Source organism: Musca vetustissima, unplaced genomic scaffold, assembly GCF_032173495.1.
Source record: "Musca vetustissima isolate MV318-11 ecotype Yass unplaced genomic scaffold, APGP_CSIRO_Mvet_v1 utg571, whole genome shotgun sequence".
NCBI classification, from domain to species: Eukaryota; Metazoa; Arthropoda; class Insecta; order Diptera; family Muscidae; genus Musca; species Musca vetustissima.
Window position 1 is genome coordinate 271819 of NW_026880836.1, and position 19538 is coordinate 291356.

At 33.1% G+C, this 19538-nt stretch overlaps 1 protein-coding gene across 3 annotated transcripts in view; it reads left to right on the plus strand.

Annotated features, from left to right (window-relative positions):
• The window catches only part of LOC133326700 (protein GDAP2 homolog), a 163004-nt gene extending 143984 nt beyond the window's left edge, over positions 1-19020 (plus strand). For 2 of the 3 annotated variants that reach the window (XM_061535318.1, XM_061535319.1), the window contains 4 exons: positions 15290-15443; positions 15513-15652; positions 18650-18704; positions 18768-19017. In XM_061535318.1, coding sequence (XP_061391302.1) covers positions 15290-15443; positions 15513-15652; positions 18650-18704; positions 18768-18962 — 544 coding nt within the window. In that variant the 3' untranslated portion in view covers positions 18963-19017. Of the gene's footprint in view, positions 1-15289; positions 15444-15512; positions 15653-18649; positions 18705-18767 lie in introns of all 3 variants that reach the window. The other variant, XM_061535317.1, reaches the window with a different exon arrangement.
• The last annotated feature ends 518 nt before the right edge of the window (positions 19021-19538 follow it).

Below are 19538 nucleotides of genomic sequence, written 5' to 3' on the forward strand. Positions count from 1 at the left end.
CATCTTAAATTTTGATAAACAAAATATACGCTAAAATAATCGGCTTTTTGCTAAATCACGTAAATATCATAAACATGATACGAACATTTCTAATTTATAAGGCGCCTCAATAAAACAGAAAACATTTCATGGGCATTTCGAAAAAATGGGCGTGTACTTTAATGTCTTATGATATTTTCAACAGCAGTTGATGAAAATTATATTAAACAACTGGATATTCATACATGATATTAGAACTAATTTTTTATAAATTCCAGCATCATCAACATGGTAGCTATCTTAAAAATTTCACTGTCAAATATTTATGCGAGGACCTGTGTTGTAAATTTTCTCTGATAAGGTATATTGCCCTCTGATAATCTGATATGCTAACTTTCATCCACTTTGGTTGGAAAAAAATGGACTATAACCTTCAAAAGCGACTTTAAATGATGCAGTATCTCTACATAGGAACCATATCGAAATATAGACTCATAATGAACATTTTTACCAAGGCATATTTTATTCTAGCAACAGTCTATGTATGGGAACTATAGGAATCTATACCATATATATATATATTCACTCATCACTCAGGTGGAGGGTAAAAAAAACCCCGGGACATAGTTCGAAGAATCCCTCCATCTTAACGCGGTTGAATACCGAATACAACCAGTAAGGAAAGTAGTAAAGTCGGACTGGGCCGACTATATGATACCCTTCACCAATTTGGGTATATTCTACATATGTATCCTAACAGACATCGCGTGTTTGTTATATATCTATATCTGAACCGATTTCAGGGAAACATGCCAGAGACTAATTTATATTACTTCAAAACGTTGTGTCAACTGGCCTAGCTATGGATCTTTTCACGAAGCTTAGCAACATCATTCTAGACTTAATTCAGTACCCTATACCAAAATTCGTGCAAATCGAAAGACATATATAGGGACTTTGGTGCACCAATTACATAAAATGGGACAAATCACGAAACTTAACACACGTCATTCTAGACACTTAATTCAGTACGCTATGACAAATTTCGTGCAAATTGAATGATTTTCAGAGATTTGCACCAATTACTTATAATCGGATATATATATATATATATATGGGAGCTATATCTAAATCTATCTATATGGGAGCTAAATCTAGACTTAATTCAGTACGATATGCCAAAATTCGTGCAAATGAAAGGATTTCCAGGGACTTTGGTGCACCAATTACCTAAAATCGGAAAATATATATGGGAGCTTTATCTAAATCTGAACCGATTTTTATGAAACTTAGCACACTCCATTATAGACGCAATTCAGTACTCTATGCCAAATTTCGTGCAAATCGAATGATATATAGGGACTTTACCTTAAATCGGAGAAAATATATATGGAAGCTATATCTAAATCTGAACCTTGGGTCAAACAAATGAGCTGTGCCAAATTTCATCCAATTCGGATCATAAATGAAACCTGTACTTTGTTTACAATTTAACATGGACAGACGGACGGAGGGACATGTATATCAGAAAGTGATTCTATGCATATTCTCAAAAGGAACCATCTCGATTATTTTTGCCTGTTACAAACATATGCACAAAGACATAATACCCTCATCGAAGTAGTCCATTTTTGCTGAAAGGCCCTTGGGACTACTTATGTTATAAATTTCAAAACCATCCGTAACCGGACTTAAGCTAGGCTTAACGCAAATATTCTTCTGATAACGCATCTCCACAAAAATTTGAGGATAGAACTAAGATATTTAAAAAAACCACGAGAGCCATTAAAAATTGCGCAGATGTTGCTCTGAGAAAAGAAAAAAAGATAAATAAAAAAAATAATAATCCAAATAAATAAATTAACAATTTCAAAATTAAACCCTACTTACAAAAAATCACCAAATTGACAACATTGTTATGATTAACCTGCTCCTACGTGTCTCACTTCAGCTGACTGCCCCTCAACATTTTTTGCCACTCTCTATGCACTTGTTTTGAATAGTAATAGTAAAACTACCCCTGACTCATAGTCAGTCAGAGTCATCAACGAAATCATGTAGAGACTCAAAAAATTCGGTTCGTGTTTACACTAAAAAAACAAAAACAACAACATCAAAACAATTCATAGAGACACAAGTCTCGGTAATAACCCGAAGCATGGCATGTTGTGGTTTTATTATTGTTTTTTGTTGTTTTTCCTAGTTTTTATTTCTTTTTCTCAAAACACCCTCTGGGCCCGACTGCTGTGAATGGCACATAGACACCAAGACACCATTTCCGCCTCCGCTTTTTTGTATTCACTAAAGGTGAACATTCAACTACATTAAGAGGGGGTGGTGGTGTAGGTGTATTGGTGGCAAAGGTGGTATAAATCAATTGATTGTGTGTATATAGGGATGTATGTGTGCCTTGGGTATGAGCATGAAATTCCTTAGCACACATCAACTGGAATGATAGCAAAATTGTATTAAATTAATGTCTCCTTCTACTGTGGCTCCACCTCCTCCTCCTTCTTGTGGCGGTCATAAAGAATTCAATTATTATTGATTTTCGTTTAGGTATTTTAGCTAAAACACGTCTTGCCCACATACAGGATTTTTTTTCTGGGTAACATCTTTCGAAGTATTTTGGAAAAATGTATTAAAGGTAAATAAATTATATCCTGAAGATTAGCATTTGTAAGTATTTATGATGTGAGGTGACTGGATTAATATTTACAAAGCTAAGCTCAATTGAACGTAGATCATTAACAGGGATCAAAAAATTTATTTATTTTTTTCATAATTATCGGGTAGTCCTATAAACTATTATAGGGGGGTTAAAATTCATTGTAGAATAATTTTGTCTTTGATGACCCTTCATGTGTGTGCCACTGTATATTATATATATACCGATTTCTCCCATTCAGAGATATTTCCAAAAACTCCATAAACCTAAAATGCAAGGATTTTGAGAAATTGTAATCGAATATTTTCAAATGTCTTGAAAATAGGATATATTGCCACGCCTTTTAAGGTTACCTCCCCACGTTAACCCTTTCAGTGTCAAAAAAAAATTTTATGGGAATAAAAATCTAAAATTTTGGTAATTAAAATCATATAAAGGCACAGATTTTAGAAAAAAAATCAATTTTTATTTTAACCCTCTGACAGTTTTGTCAGTTTTTCAACAAAAACACAAACATCAATTGTAATGGTACATAGGTTAATCGAAAAATAGCAAAGAAAGAGAGTAATTTTAAATATCGAATATATTCGACAAAAACACTGAAAGGGTTAACTTTCAAAATGCTGATACACGATTCTTCTATTTTTGACCATCTATCATAATTTCATCTAATGGAATTTCCCGATTAATTAATCGGCATTAATTTTCTGTAGCAGAATGGCCTGTAATTTGACATTCCGGGTTCTTGGAGCCAAAAAATATCTATGATGGATATATTTAATCTATGCTTTTAATTAGTCCAACTGAGGAGGAACGTTTTCCTCCAACTTTAAATATGTACATGGCTCTAGCTTCATTTTCCTAGAGATATGACTATATGAAGGGATTTTGACATTTCGAAGGATAAAATAGGACTTAGCAGAATTTTTTAAATATTAAACAATATTTTGACATAGCCCCCATATTAAGGTACCTCTTACGTTCGCTGAAGGTCTTCGGCACAGCTCATTTCTTTAACCCAAGGACGAACCCTATTGAAATTGGGAAAAATCGGATCGGACAAAGACCCTATTCGATTTCCACCGAATTCGGCATAACGTACTATATTGGGCCTAGAGTGATGTCTGCCAAGTTTCGAGAAAATCGGCCCAGATTTAGATATAGCTCCCATATATAGTTTCGTCCGATTTCATGTAAATGGTGCATAAAAGTCCCTATGTATCTTTCGATTTGCAAGAAATTTAGCATGGCGTACTGCATTGAGCCTACAGAGAGGTCTGCCATCTTTTGTGAAAATCGTTTCAGATTTAGATATAGCTCTCATATATATTTTCGACCGATTTAATGTAAAAAGTGCACCAAGGCCACATATATCTTTCGATTTGCACGAAATTTGGCACATCGTAATGAATAAGGTCTAGAATGATGTGTGTTAAGTTTTCTGAAAATCGGTTCAGATTTAGATATAGCTCCCATAAATAGTTCCGTCCGGTTTCATGAAAATGGTGCACCAAAGTCCCTATATATCTTTCGATTTGCACGAAATTTAGCATAGCGTACTGATTTTAGTACAGAATAATGTGTGTCAAGTTTTGTGAAAATCGGTTGGGATTTAGATATAGTTCCCTTATATTATAGATTGATTTTATGTAATTGACGCACCAAGGAACCAATATATGGCCGATAGGAACAAAACGTACTGAAATTAGTATAACCTAACCTGTGTGAAATCGGTTCATATTTGGATATAGCTTCCATATATATTTTCGGAAGAACTAGGTGAACGAAAGCAAAAAAGAACAATTGAAGTAAAATGAACTTAACGAATGAAAGGACCGGACTTAGTTCCGATCGTTCCTTTTACGGAATAGTTCATTTCAGATAGTACGTTCCGCAGCGACCCAACTCGAGTTGTTTTATTTCAATGTTAATAGGAGTGCGAATTGCGAAACATCTTTCAATTTTATTTTATATCCATCGATGATTTTTTTGACGTCAAAGATGTGATTATTATGGCCAATAATTTCAAAACAAACAAAATTTTCAATATTTAATGAAACATTTATAGGTTAACTGCTGCAATTTGTCTAGTATTTATAAATGGCATCTCCAGTTCATTAGCCTCATTATTCGGACAGCCAGCCTGCAGCAGTCAATTAATCTGTATTTATTTAAATGTCTGAGTGACGAAGTTAATGACATTTTAATCATTACCAATAAATTGTTGAGGGAATGTCTGGATTGTGATTACACACAAAATAATACTGGATTTTTATTACAAAAACGTTACAGTTAATCCAATAATTCAAACAAAGAAGACACACGAATAACAGTCTTTATTGGCAACATAAAAACCTTTTTCTGTTTCCCTTTCATTTAAACAATTACATTATATTGCAGATCTTTTATTTAATTTTTCATATAATTTACAAATTACCTCAACGATAACTTTGGGAGGATTTTTTTTTAGTTGAAGCTCCTTAAATGACTCAAAGAATTTCTATTGACTTTGGTCATGACAATAATAAAAAAAAAGAAAAATTGTATATTAAAATATATCAAATGAATGGACAAAGAAAATCACCAGGGAATGGGAAAACATTAAGATTTTCCTTAATTCGTTTTTCTTTATATTTCTTTTATTCATTCTGCCCGCTGCAGGGTAACTACTGATGATGACATTAAATTGCTTATCACATGAAATAAATTACAGTTTCCGTCGATTCGTGACATATCACTGTAAAATTTAATTAATAAAAAAAAATACAAATCAACAACAACAACAACAAAACGTTGACGAAAAACTATTACAAAAGCAAAAGTTGATACTATTCTGAACGTCATCACTTAGTTAGGGTCTGTTTTTTTTTTAGTTTGATTTAAAAGAAAGCAAGGCGAAAAGTAGTAAAACGTAACTACTGATTAAAAAAAAACTGACTGAAGGTCATACCAACCAATACCGCCAGCTATTAGCCAGTCAGCCCAGCAGCAATCATGTCACGGTGAATAGTTTACAATTTTTACCCTTAGACACGATGACGTCATTGTCCTTCCACTTAAAAATAGACTAAACGGCAAACATTTAATTCACCCAAACGAAGGTATACCTTGAAAGCGATGATTTAAAGTAGCACTTGGGGAAAACTGAAATTACATTGAAATTTGCTCTTTTTTTTCATTTGCCTTAATAATGTCCTTGAAATTATCTTTTTTCATCGTATTGAATATTTACATACATACACATATAAAGAGCAGAATACACTTGCTTTAGCAAACAGAAATAAAAAATCCCTCATGTGAATATATTATCCTTGATTCGAACACTGTGGTACATGATATTATGTCTTTGTGCATATGTTTGTAACAGGCAAAAATAATCGAGATAGACCCATGTTTCCTTTTGATAATATGCATAGAATCACTTTCTAAGTCGATTTATGCATGTCCGTCCGTCTGTTGGTGTTAAATTGTAAACAAAGTACAGGTCTCATTTATGATCCGAATTGGATGAAATTTGGCACAGCTCATTTGTTTGGCCCAAGGACGAAACCTATTGAAATTGGGAAAAATCGGTTCAGATTTAGATATAGCTCCCATATATAGCTTCGCCCGATTATAGGTAAATAGTCCACTAAATTCCCTGGAATTCTTTTGATGTGCACAAAATTTGGCACAGAGTTATGAATAAAATCGAGAATGATGTCTGCCCAGTTTCGTGAAAATCGGTTCAGATTTAGATATAGCTCCCATATGTATTTTCATCCGATTTAAGGTAATTGGTGCACCAAAGACCCTATATATCTTTCGATTTACACGATTTTTGGTATAGGGTACTGAATTAAGTCTAGAATGATGTTGATAAGCTTCGTGAAAAGATCCACATCCATTATATAAATTAATCTCTGGCAAGATTCCCTGAAATTGGTTCAGATATAGATTTATAACAAAACGCGTCGTCTGTTAGGATACATATGTAAAATATACCCAAAGTGGTGAAGGGTATCATATAGTCGGCCCAGTCCGACTTTACTACTTTCCTTACTGGTTTTAATGTATACTATTGGGATTTTGAATATTATTTTGGATATTTTTAAAGGTCCAAGCAAGGCGTGAATTTTTTAAAAAGTATTTTTTAAGGTCCAAAGCAAGGCGTGGATTTTTAAAAAGAATTTTCTAAGGTCCAAAGCAAGGCGTGAATTTTTTAAAAAGTATTTTTTAAGCTCCAAAGCAAGGCGTGGATTTTTAAAAAGTATTTTTTAAGCTCCAAAGCAAGGCGTGGATTTTTAAAAAGAATTTTCTAAGGTCCAAAGCAAGGCGTGAATTTTTTAAAAAGTATTTTTTAAGGTCCAAAGCAAGGCGTGGATTTTTAAAAAGTATTTTTAAGGTCCAATATTATTTTGGCTTCCTAATTTCAGCTCACTTTCAACACGACACTATTTGCCGACCACTGCATATATAAACCTGATTCAATCGTTACAATTAAAATGTGGAAAAATTTGCAAATTAAGAAAAAAATGATTTTCATTCAAAACAATTTCACAGGCAATTTATTATTTGCCATGAATTGTGAGTTGAATGTTGAACCGTTAGATGGCGATGATGAATCTCAAACAGGTTTTTAAAACAATAATTATTGAAAAAAAAACACATTATTTTTTTCTGCAACCAAGTAATGATGACAAATTGAAATACGACGTTGATGGCGAGATGATGATGATGAATGAATCGTTGTTACAATTTTGAACAGGTTGGCAAAAGTAGCAGCAATAACAGTGGTAGGTGTTAACAATTGTTATGCGACTGGTACCAGTATCTCTTAGCCATGTTTACTATAAACGTACTTTTGTAACAACAACAACAACTACTTAGGTTTTAGTACACCTAATTAAAAAAATAAATCTTTTAAGCTAATATAATTTTATATTTTAAATTTCATGATAGCTTTATGAGCGTGAGGTTTGATATACAGATCTTTCAGATATGATAGCTTAGATGCGAACATTTTTCGAGGATCCAAAGTTCGCTTGAAAATAATTATATGTGAAAATAAAATACTCACATGTTCAACACTACCTAGAGATACAAATTTTGAAAATTGATATGGATGTTGTTTTTTTCTAAAAATATCTTAAAGAAAATTAGAATCCCTTGGACCTAATATGGGTCTTGAATGGAAATGCTTTACGTTACTCATAGCCTCATTTATTTTCGTTTTCGTTCGTACTGCTGATGTTTTATCATAAAGGGCAAACACTGCAGATATAATTCATCTGCAGCATGATCCATCCACGTGCCTCTCATACATACACATACCGATTTCAATATACCCTCGTATGTAGATAATCATTCCTCTTATCATCACCATCTCTAATCATTCACATATTCCAACGTTGTCTTATCTCCCGTACAAAGTTATATTTTGAGGATGCTGTACTTTTTTGTTCTGTTGAAGGGCTTCAGATTTTTTGTTTTATTCATAACTTTTTTGTTGTTGATTCAATCTCTGCAGCAGATGCTGCAGTCTGCTTATCTTTGCTGTTTTTGTTTTTTCGGAGATACGTGTCATTTATTTAAATATTTGCTCGATATAAACATGGTGTTTATTGTTGTTGTGACAATTCATTATCATCATTATGCCGAAGAAACAGCTCGCTTTTCTTTTTTGGTCTGACTTTTTTTTTAATAAAATTTTTTTTGTTTGACTTTGTATGCAGTAAAAATCAGTAGCTTATATTTGTTATTGTTAATTATATAAACACAATTATAGTGTTTGTTTTTGTTGTTCTTATAGTTGTTTTGTAAATAGGTGTTAAATTTCTTGAAAAGTGCTAAAGTTATTTTCAAAAAAAAAAATAAAAATAATAAAATATATAAATAATAATAATTTGTAAAGAAAATGAAAACAAGCTGGGGAAGATGGATGGTAGGCTTTGATTACACTGTGTAACAAATACAATTTTTAATAATTACCGGGAAATTCCATAAAATTATAAAACAAAGGGAAATGAACTATATTCCTCCTTTTCAAGATAGTTGACAATACTCAGATTAGGATTTTTTGAAATCCTTTCATTTTAGGCATATTCCGTCTTTGGCAATATTACTCATATAAAATTGGAAGTAATTGTATTTTCTGGATTTTCATTGGGTAAAAAATTCACCTACAAATAATATTCAATTTCATTTAAACTTTGCACATTGTAATACTGAATCCAAAAAAGAGACCTGTGTCAACATTTGGAACATTTGTTAATCCAATATATTAAATCCTTAGATTGCGTCTATATGGCAATCACTTCTGGTACCTCCTCAAAGATGGTCAAAATCTTCGATACAAGCATATACCTTGTATAAAACAAATAATGAAAGCAGGGTGTAATTCCTCAGACCTCAGAGGTCTATACCTAAAACTGGACATATACCGACAATTTTTCTGGGGACGTTTTCTGGCCATACTTAAATTGCTTGGTTAAAATATTAGCCACTAAGGAAAGTAGTAAAGTCGAACTTGGTCAAAAATATTTGTATCGGATAAAGGTTGGCTATTTAGTGCAAAATTTACAAAAAATCAGACGAATATTTATGTGGGAGGTATATCTAAATCTTAACGGGTTTCATGAAATTTAGCACAAATCTTTCTAAACTCAACTCTTTGGTGCACAATTTACATTAAACGCGTATTATTTTATATGCCAAATTTCGAAACTTAATACACACCATTCGAAATATATATATGGAAATCGAAATATATATAGGGACTTTGGTGTACCATTTACATAAAAGCGGACGAAAATATATATGAACCGATTTTCTCAAAACTTAACACACATCACTAAATTCAGTACGCTATGCCAAATTTCGTGCAAATCGAAGGATATACAGGGACTTTGGTGCACTATTTACCTTAAATCGGACGAAAATATATATGGCAGCTATATCTAAATCTGAACCGATTTTCACGAAAATGAATACACACCATTTTAGTCTCAATTCAATACGCTATGCTAAATTCCATGCAAATCGAAGTATATAAAGGGACTTTGGTACACTATTTATCTAAAATCGAACGAAAATATATATGGCAGCTATATCTAAATCTGAACCGATTTCCACGAAATTTAATACACACCATTCTAGACTCAATTCAGAACGCTATGCCAAATTTCGTGCAAATCGAAGGATATACAGGGACTTTGGTGAAACATTTACATTAAATCGGTTAATGGGAGCTATATCTATATATGGGAGCTATACCTAAATTTTAACCGATTTTCAAGAAATTTTACACACATTATTCTTGGCTCAATTCAGTACGCTATGTCAAATATATAGGTACTTTGGTGCACCATTTACCTTATCTATATCTAAACCGATTTTTCCCAATTTCAAAAGGGTTTGTCCTTGGGCCGAATAAGTGACCTGTGCCAAATTTCATCCAATTCGGATTATAAATATGACCTGTACTTTGTTTACAATTTAACGTGGACAGACAGATGGACGGATGGACATGCATACATCGACTTAAAAAGTGATTCTATGCATATTCTCAAAAGGAACCATGTGTCTATCTCGTTTCCTTTTGCCTGTTACAAACATAGGCACAAATACATAATACCCTGTACCACAGTGTGGTAATGACCTATGGCAAATTTGTCGGCCAAGGTTTTTCATCCTCATAATGAATTTTCCTCACTCAAAATTATGTTGTGCAGTTTAAGGGTAGATATTTTCAGAATATTCTCGGAGGCATCATATTAATTTTTTTAAATTTATAGTTCAGGTATCAAATAAAAACGTATTGCTAACGTTCAATTTGTATCCTTATAATCTGAAATCATTTTTCCCAATTTCAATAGGGTTCGTCCTTGGGCCAAATAAATGAGCTGTGCCAAATTTCCTCAGATTCGGATCCTAAATGCGAACTGTACTTTTTATAAAGAAGAAACCATGTGTCTATCTCGATTCCATGTGTGTATCTCGATATGTACCAAAACATAATACCCGGTACCACAACGTTGACCGATGTAGGTCATCATTGACTTCGCCAGCCTAATGAATGTACTGAGTATAGTACAGGCCACAGGGAGAAAAATTTGTGTAAACTTCAAAAATAGTAATAAATTGAAATAGCTTCTATTCAAAACTATAATCTCTGTTCCATATTGGACATATATCCCAAATAACTGTTCCACTAATGCACTCAAGTGTTTTAGGGGTACTGCTCTTTTTTGGTATTTCTATTAAGGGAACCCCCCCCCCCCCTCCTCACGACTTTAATTTTTAAAGATTTTCAATGGGCTGGTATATCAATGCTTGTTAAGATTTGTAACTTTGCACATATATAATTGAAGTTTTAAAAGAGAAGAAAAATAATTTACAAAAAATTTTTGTTATTGTTTTGTTGTTGTTTTTTGTAATTAAAGAAAAGTCCTTATTTTTGATGGCGGGCATGATAAGTCCTCACTGGAACATCGGAATCCGAAAATTCCAACGGTGTTAGAAAGAGTACATGTCTGGCTCTGGTATGAACTAGGATTATTGACTTCGCTGTGGAAAATCTTTGGAAAATCGCCGATTTTTTACCAAAAAACAAATTTAAAAATAAGGAAGATCTTCACAGATTGGCTTTATCCTAGTTCATACGATACACTCACAAAGAAACGTGTTACAATTTTGAATCGATTGGGTTATTAGTTTTTGAGTTATCGTGCCCGCCATTCGCAAAAAAATGTATAGAGAAAAACGCGTTTAAATGCTGACATAATAAATCGGCTATATCTTCAAAAGTTCTTGAGATTTTCACTTAAAATTTTGTAGGAACATTCTATAGTGTATATTCGAATTATACCAAAAAAATTGACCCCGAGAATGGGGGAGGTCCCCTTAATATTTAAATTCACTTAGTCCTTCTACTTATTCCATTACAGAACTTTACAGTGTCAATAAATGGTGGACCGATTATACATCAGCTGCAGAAAGCAAATCTTCCCCATATTCTTTATACACAAAATTAAAACAAATATTAGTATTCTATAAAAAAAGTATTGCTGTTTTATTCCCATAATTCACTATTCAGTAAACGCATATCATTTTAAGCAGATACAACTAGTTATATCTCAATTAAATTGATGTTTGATAACAACATCTCATTAATGCAAAGTATAAATATCCAAATATATCCACATTAAACTGGAATAAATGTGAGCCGAATAATTAATTCTGTTTATCCATTGATGATGTTAACAAATTAAACTACACTCCAAACCATAAAGTCGATTCATATATTACACACAAAAAAAAAACTTATTAATTAAAAAAACAAAAAAAAAATACTGTTCCACTACAAAATTCATTTATCATCTCAAATATTTGTTTTATATTTTTATATATAATTTATTTCAAAAAAATTGACTTTCCAACTGTCACACTTGAATATGCATGACTAAGCCCGCTTGGTCATAGCTCAAAAAGGGAACATTGTTTTGTTATTGATTATCATGGATGTAATTGATCCAGTTTGATAGGAAAAAACCACACGTTCTCATATCAATATACTATAGCTTATTTCATATGTAAATATAAACGCCATACAGCAATTTTTATTTTTCTATTTACATGCATACATATTTACATATGAATTCCATCCAAATAGCAATAATAGAGTAGCTCGACTTGATGTCTGTTTTTACAGGCGAGCGACTACTTAAATATGTAAATGTTCCGTATTTGCAATTGTTTTATGGCATTATTATTGTTGTTGTTTGTTTTTTTTTTAATAATTTATTCTAATCTACAGAATTTACGTTTGTCGCATTATATGATGACAGCATTACTAGTAGACGGCAATTTATTTGGAGCCTGTTTGTATTATACGTAATAGTTTACACTTGTTTTGAACATTGTAACCTGGGAGGAGGAAATTTTCAAGAATCGTAACATTTTTCCCACTTTTAATAGATCATAAAAAAAGTTGGAATCTTTAAATTGAACACTCAATTTATCGATTCTCAAATCTCCGAAATAGGTTAGTGCGGGAGATGTCCCATCAATTCCACATTTTTGACCGCTCAAAAAAGCGCTATTCGATATTGCATTAATACGGTGCACAATGATTCAACTTCCCCTGTTCGTGTTTCTAATTTTCCCGAAGAAACAAGAAAATGTCTTTGGAACACACGTCACAGTTTTACCGAAAAATAAGTCGATCATCTGATTCGAAATGCTTTTTCCACAAGTACCTCCTTTGGATTTGTCTCGCCTACGAAAACCCACACAATCGATTTTGGGATCATACGCATATATCCATGATTCGTCACATGTGACGATCTCATTAAGGACTTTTACAGCACCACGAATTGTCACGTATTATTTTTTTATATCCTTAGCCTTATGGTGAATGAGGGTATATACACTTTGCTACGGAAAAAATGTGCCTCATCGAAATGTTGGTTTTTGACCTCATGTTTCTTGGGACCAAATCCGTTTCAGGCTATTCGATTTACAATCGTATGTCCTATCTATCTGTCTGGCTGAATGGTGTGCACGATAACTCTCGAAGGGAGTAACCGATTTAATCCAAAATTTGCACATCGTAATATTTCTTCTAAACTTAAATCAACTTCGAAGATGGGTAATATTGAGCCACTCCGTCTAAGAGACAAAATTTTTAATCTCATAGAAATTTAAATCTCATATAAATTGAAGAAATTTTCTAATTTCGACTAAAGTTTACACATTGTAATATTTTTAACAAGCCTAGATCAAATCCATTGATGATCATTTGTAAATGGATTGTCCGATCGGAAAACTTTTACCAAACATAAAAAGTCCGAATAAAATCAATCGGAATCCTTATAGGGGACCTTTGTCTGAACATGTATCTATATTGAAAATATTTATTTATTATATTTTTATCCTCTAAGAAATCGATATACCAAATTACAGAAACATAGGTAGGAAAATACAGTTATGATCGGAAACCTAAATTATTGATTGAGAAATACGATGAAAATTTTTAAAATATAGAAAATAGACCGCGTGGTTATATACCCAATTTTTAAAACTCTGCCCAAAATATTGCTTGTCCTCTGTCGTAATATCAACAGATATCGAATTGATCTGATCACGATTTTCACGAAACTCAGCACACATCATTCCAGATTCAATTCAGTACGCTATGACAAATTTCATGCAAATCGAAAGATATATAGGGACTTTGGTGCACCGTTTACATAAAATCGGACGAAACTATATATGGGAGCTATATCTAAACCTGTATCGATTTTCATGAAACTTGGTAGACTTCACTCTAGGCTCAATTCAGTACGTTATGCGAAATTTCGTGCAAATCGAAATATATAGGGACTTTGGTGCACCGTTTACATAAAATCGTACGAAACTATATATGGGAGCTATATCTAAACCTGTATCGATTTTCATGAAACTTGGTAGACTTCACTCTAGGCTCAATTCAGTACGATATGGCAAATTTCGTCCAAATCGAAAGATATATAGGGACTTTGGTGCACCATTTACTTAAAATCGGACGAAACTATATATGGGAGCTATATCTAAATCTGGACCGAGTTTCACGAAACTTGGCAGACATCACTCTACTCTCAATTAAGTACGTTATACGAAATTTCGTGCAAATCGAAAAATATATAGGGACTTTGGTGCAGCATTTATATAAAATCGGACGAAACTATATATGGGAGCTATATCTAAATCTGGAACGATTTTCACGAAATTTGGCTGATATCATTCTAGGCTTAATTCAGTACGTTATGCCGAATTTCGTGCAAAGCGGACTTTGGTGCACCATATATGGGAGCTATATTTGAATCTGAACCGATTTTTCCCAATTTCAATAGGGTTCGTCCTTGGACAAATAAATGAGCTGTGCCTAATTTCATTCAATTCGGATTATAAATGGGAGCTGTACTTCGTTTACAATTTACCACCAACAGACGGACGAACATGCATAAATCGACTTAGAAAGTGTTTCTATGCATATTCTCAAAAGGAACCATGTGTCTATCTCGAAAAAGTACAAATTTAGTGTAATTGAACATTGTACGAAAAGGAATAGTCCACAAGGCATATTTATAGGTAGCCCAGAAAGGTCAAAATACATTTTTGTATAGTTAATTAAATGTACAAAAATGATTTTTTATTCCTTAGGGATGACCTATAGATATATGCCAATCTACGAGTATCCATGCACTTCTTATATGTAGAGAATTTCTTAATAACATTCGACGGTGTGTTTATTTTTTAATTTCCTGCAAAACAACTCTTTTTTTCATTGCACATTAAAATATTCCAAAAATTTTGAAATTTATATTCCCCCAATAAAATAAATTTTCCAGCAAAGCATTTTTATAAAACAAAACAATGAATAATTATGTTTGCATTCAATTAACAACCGTACACATAAACAACAACATCGATTCTTTGAATTTCATGTTTGCGAAGAATTTCTCATTTCAATTTTATTGAGGGTGTAATGTGTGAAATGTTAAAAATTCTATTCTAATAGCAATGTATTATAAATCGTGTTAATATATTTATAAATATTCCATTAAAATATTTGTATAACAAATTATTAATTTGTTTTTCTTTATCTTCTCCTTCTTTTAGATATGAACGTCTCTTACATCGTGCTCAAAATGAAGATCTAAGCGAAGTATCCGGCATTGGTTGTTTATATCAGAGCGGTGTTGATCGTTTGGGCAGACCAGTGATAGTGTTTTGTGGCAAATGGTTCCCAGCACACAATATCGATTTGGAAAAGGTAAGGAGGGCAAGTGGACATTTTTTTATTTCAGTGTTATTAATTTTGTATTGAAATTCCTTTCAATAGGCCTTATTATATTTGATAAAACTCTTGGATCCCATCGTTAAAGGAGACTATGTCATCGCTTACTTCCACACATTGACCACAACAAATAATTATCCATCATTACATTGGTTGCGTGATGTCTACAGTGTATTGCCTTACAAGTAAGTATATGAAATAACCAATTCCACGACATGTGGGTATTAAATATTAATATATGGAAAATAATTTTCTTAAGGAAAAAATTGTAGGAATTTTGAATTTTTTTTTCCTATAAGAAAAATTAAGAACTGCTAAGAAAAAAGTAAACAGCATGTTATGATTCTTTCTATAGAAATCTGCAAAATGTTGTATTTTGGAGTAAAGTTTGGACGGGGCCGACTATATGATACCCTTCACCACTTTGGATATATTCTACTAACAGACTCCGCCTTTTCGAAAGAACATTGTCATGAAATTAAACGAACTTGAGTATGTGAACCTTCTGGAACATATGATAAATTTAATTTCATTTATTTTCATTTATGTAAATCAATTTTATGTACATAAAAATAATCTCAATCAGATACCCGTTTGAAATATATATGGAAGCTGTGTCTACATCTGCACCAATTAAAAAATCTATAACGTCATTCTAGTCTCAACTTGAAACGGTTCGTGTCAACCGGTGCAACATCTACCTAAAATCCAACGAAAATACAAATGGGAGCTATATCTAAATTTGAATCGATTTCAAAAAAAATTGTGTGTTAATCGTACAAACTTTGGGTCTTTAGTGCACACTTTACATAAAATCGATGGAAAAAATAATAATGAGAAATATATCTAAATCTGAACCGATTTTTACATAGCTTAGAAAATCATTCTAGACTCAATTTAGTACGCTATTCCAAATTTCGTGCAAATCTAAAGATATAGAGGGGCTTTAATGCATCATTTATATAAAATCGGACAAAACTATATATGCCAGTTATATCTAAATCCGAACCGATTTTCACGAAACTAAACACACATTATTTTGGGCTCAATTCAGTACGCTATGCCAAATTTCGTGCAAATCTAAAGATATATAGGGACTTTGGTGCACAATTTACCTTAAATCGGACGAAACTATATATGGGAGCTATATCTAAATCTGAACCGATTTTTACGAAACTCAGCACACATCATTCTACACTCAATTCAGTACCCTATGACAAATTTCGTGCAAATCGAATCATATATAGGGACTTTGGTGCACCATTTGCATTGAATCGGACGAAAATACGTATGGGAGCTATATCCAAATCTGAACCGATTGTTACGAAACTTAACACACGTCATTCGAAACTCAATACAGTACGCCATGCCAAGTTTCGTGCAAATCGAATGATATATAGGGACTTTGGTGCAATATTTAGTAAAAATCGGACGAAAATATATATGAGAGCTATATCTAAATCTGAACCGATTTTCACGCAACTTAACACACATAACTCTAGGCTTAATTTAGTAAGCTATGCTAAATTTCGTGCTAATCGGAAGATATATAGGCACTTTGGTGCAATATTTACTAAAAATCGGACGAAAATATATATGGGAGCTATATCTAAATCTGAACCTATTTATCCTAATTTCAATAAGGTTCGTCCTAGGGCCTAATAAATGAGCTGTGCAAAATTTCATCCAATTCGGATCATAAATGCGACCTGTACTTTGTTTACAATTACAATGGACAGACAGGCGGACGGACATGCAAAAATCGACTTAGAAAGTGATTCTATGCACATTCTCCAAAAGGGACCATGGGTCTATTTCGCTGTGTCACAGTGTGGTGAAGAGTATAAAAACTGCAGACGTAATTTTATAAATAACCAGTAAACGGAGCAGTATAGTCGGACGGGGCCGACCATACGATACCCTACACAACTTCCATGAAAATCTAACTTTCTGTGGTTCTATATCCCTTCACCGTGGGTTGTGTTGTGATGTTCGGCTTTCGACTCGAAAAGTACAAATAAATAAGTTTTCGGTCCACTTCATCCGAACAATTATTATCTGATCATCACCTAACATTTTCGGCGTTGTCCTGGACCATAACTAGAACCTCATGGAACATTTCAAAGCGAACAGCGCTATATTCCGCCCTCCAGTGTGGTAATAGGTTACTAAATAATATATGAATACGTAAGCACCTGTAAATATTTAAGTGTAACTCCCGTATCCGAGTACCTACGACAATATAAATGGTATCAATTTAAAGGTCAACCACTCTTCTAGGATATACTATCAATTTCTGGGGTCTATGTCCTTCAGTGATAAATATATACGCTATAGAATACAAATTTTGTAATTTTTCACACAAAAGTTAGGGTCCATTTGACCCGCTAAATATTGACCGATCTTTATCAAAGCAGACATACTTATTCTTTGGCCCGATCCCCTTCTTCATGCAAAAATTCGCGGTGTTTGGGCCATAATTGCGACCTCTGGAGTGACCAGTGACCCCTAACTATTAACCGATATTTCCCAAAAACAATAGGGGTCTTCATTGGCCAGAACCCATCCTACATGCAAAATTTCGTGAAGATTAGTCCATAACTATGGCCTGTATCGTGTTTACAAATTATAATGGACAGACGGACGGACGGACACACATGTCTAGATCGACTCAGCTAGTCGAGATATGATGATCCGTATACTTAAAGGTGGGTCTAGGACCAATATTTCGCGGCGTTACAAACTTTTGGGGCTGCACGAAGCTATAATACCCCGACAACATAGTTGTGTAGGGTATAAAAATTGTTGGCTGAATTAATTTTTCCCTAGCTGAGTTCATGTCTTCTGTAGAAATGGTTGGCTGAATTGGATTTGTCTATAGTAAAAGTTGGCTGAATAAATTGTTTTATAGATAAAGAGTCTGTTTTGATTTTTTTTCTTAAAAAATCTTGCTGGTATAATATATTCTAAACAAAAATTTACTTGAATTAACCATTTCTCTAGAAAAAAATGTATCTGACATTCATTTTTTTGCGTAGAAAAATTCTCAGCATTGACTTTTTCAATGAACAAGTTTGCTGACTTAAGGTTTTCCATAGAAAAGTTTGCTGAATTAACTTCTTCAGTTGCATTTTATTCTTCGATTTATTAATTTTATTTTTATTTTGTTATATTTTTTCCAGATACAAAAAGAATCTGAAAGCCTTCTATATTGTACATCCAACATTCTGGACAAAGGTAAGCTTACAAAATACCCTTCACAAGATTTTAAAATGACTAATCTTGTTCTTCTACCCGCAGATGATGACCTGGTGGTTTACAACATTCATGGCACCAGCCATTAAAGCCAAAGTACACTCCTTGCCAGGCGTTGAACATCTGTATTCCGCAATAACTAAAGATCAATTAGAAATTCCCGCATATATTACAGAATACGATATGGCCACAAATGGCATACACTATTTTACACCGCAAGCACAAACGACCACGTCATAGACTACAATTATCAGACCAGAGGCTGTATAAAAATAATAGCAACCCAAACGAAAAAAAACCCACAACAACAACAAAACAAAATCTTAACAAGTAATCCTTCCACAAAATAAGTATATATGAAAAACAAAAAAACAACAAAGAAGCCTTTTTTCCATCAACCTTGTGGTCCTTTTGAACAAAAAAAGTAAGAAAGAAAGTCCTTGTGCCCAAGCTGAATAGAAAATAAACCTCTCATCACACCAACACAACAAAGTCGTCCGAACAACTCTTGTCTTTCGCCCTACTGGTGTAGACATCATCATTATGTCAGTCAGTTATGGAGAAGAACAAGAAGAATAAATCAACCACAACAACAGCAGTCTCTGTCTATGGAAAGTGTTATGCAATATGAAGAAGAAGAAGAAAAAATAAACTGAAATAAACCGCCAACAGTACCCCCATTCGCCGCTCCATCCACACCTCCCTCCCTCCCTACCTTACTAAAACTTAAAACTAATGCTAAAAATTATCGTAATACTGATGATGAAGAAGAAGAATGAAGTAAGATATACCTACCTATTATACACAACAACAACA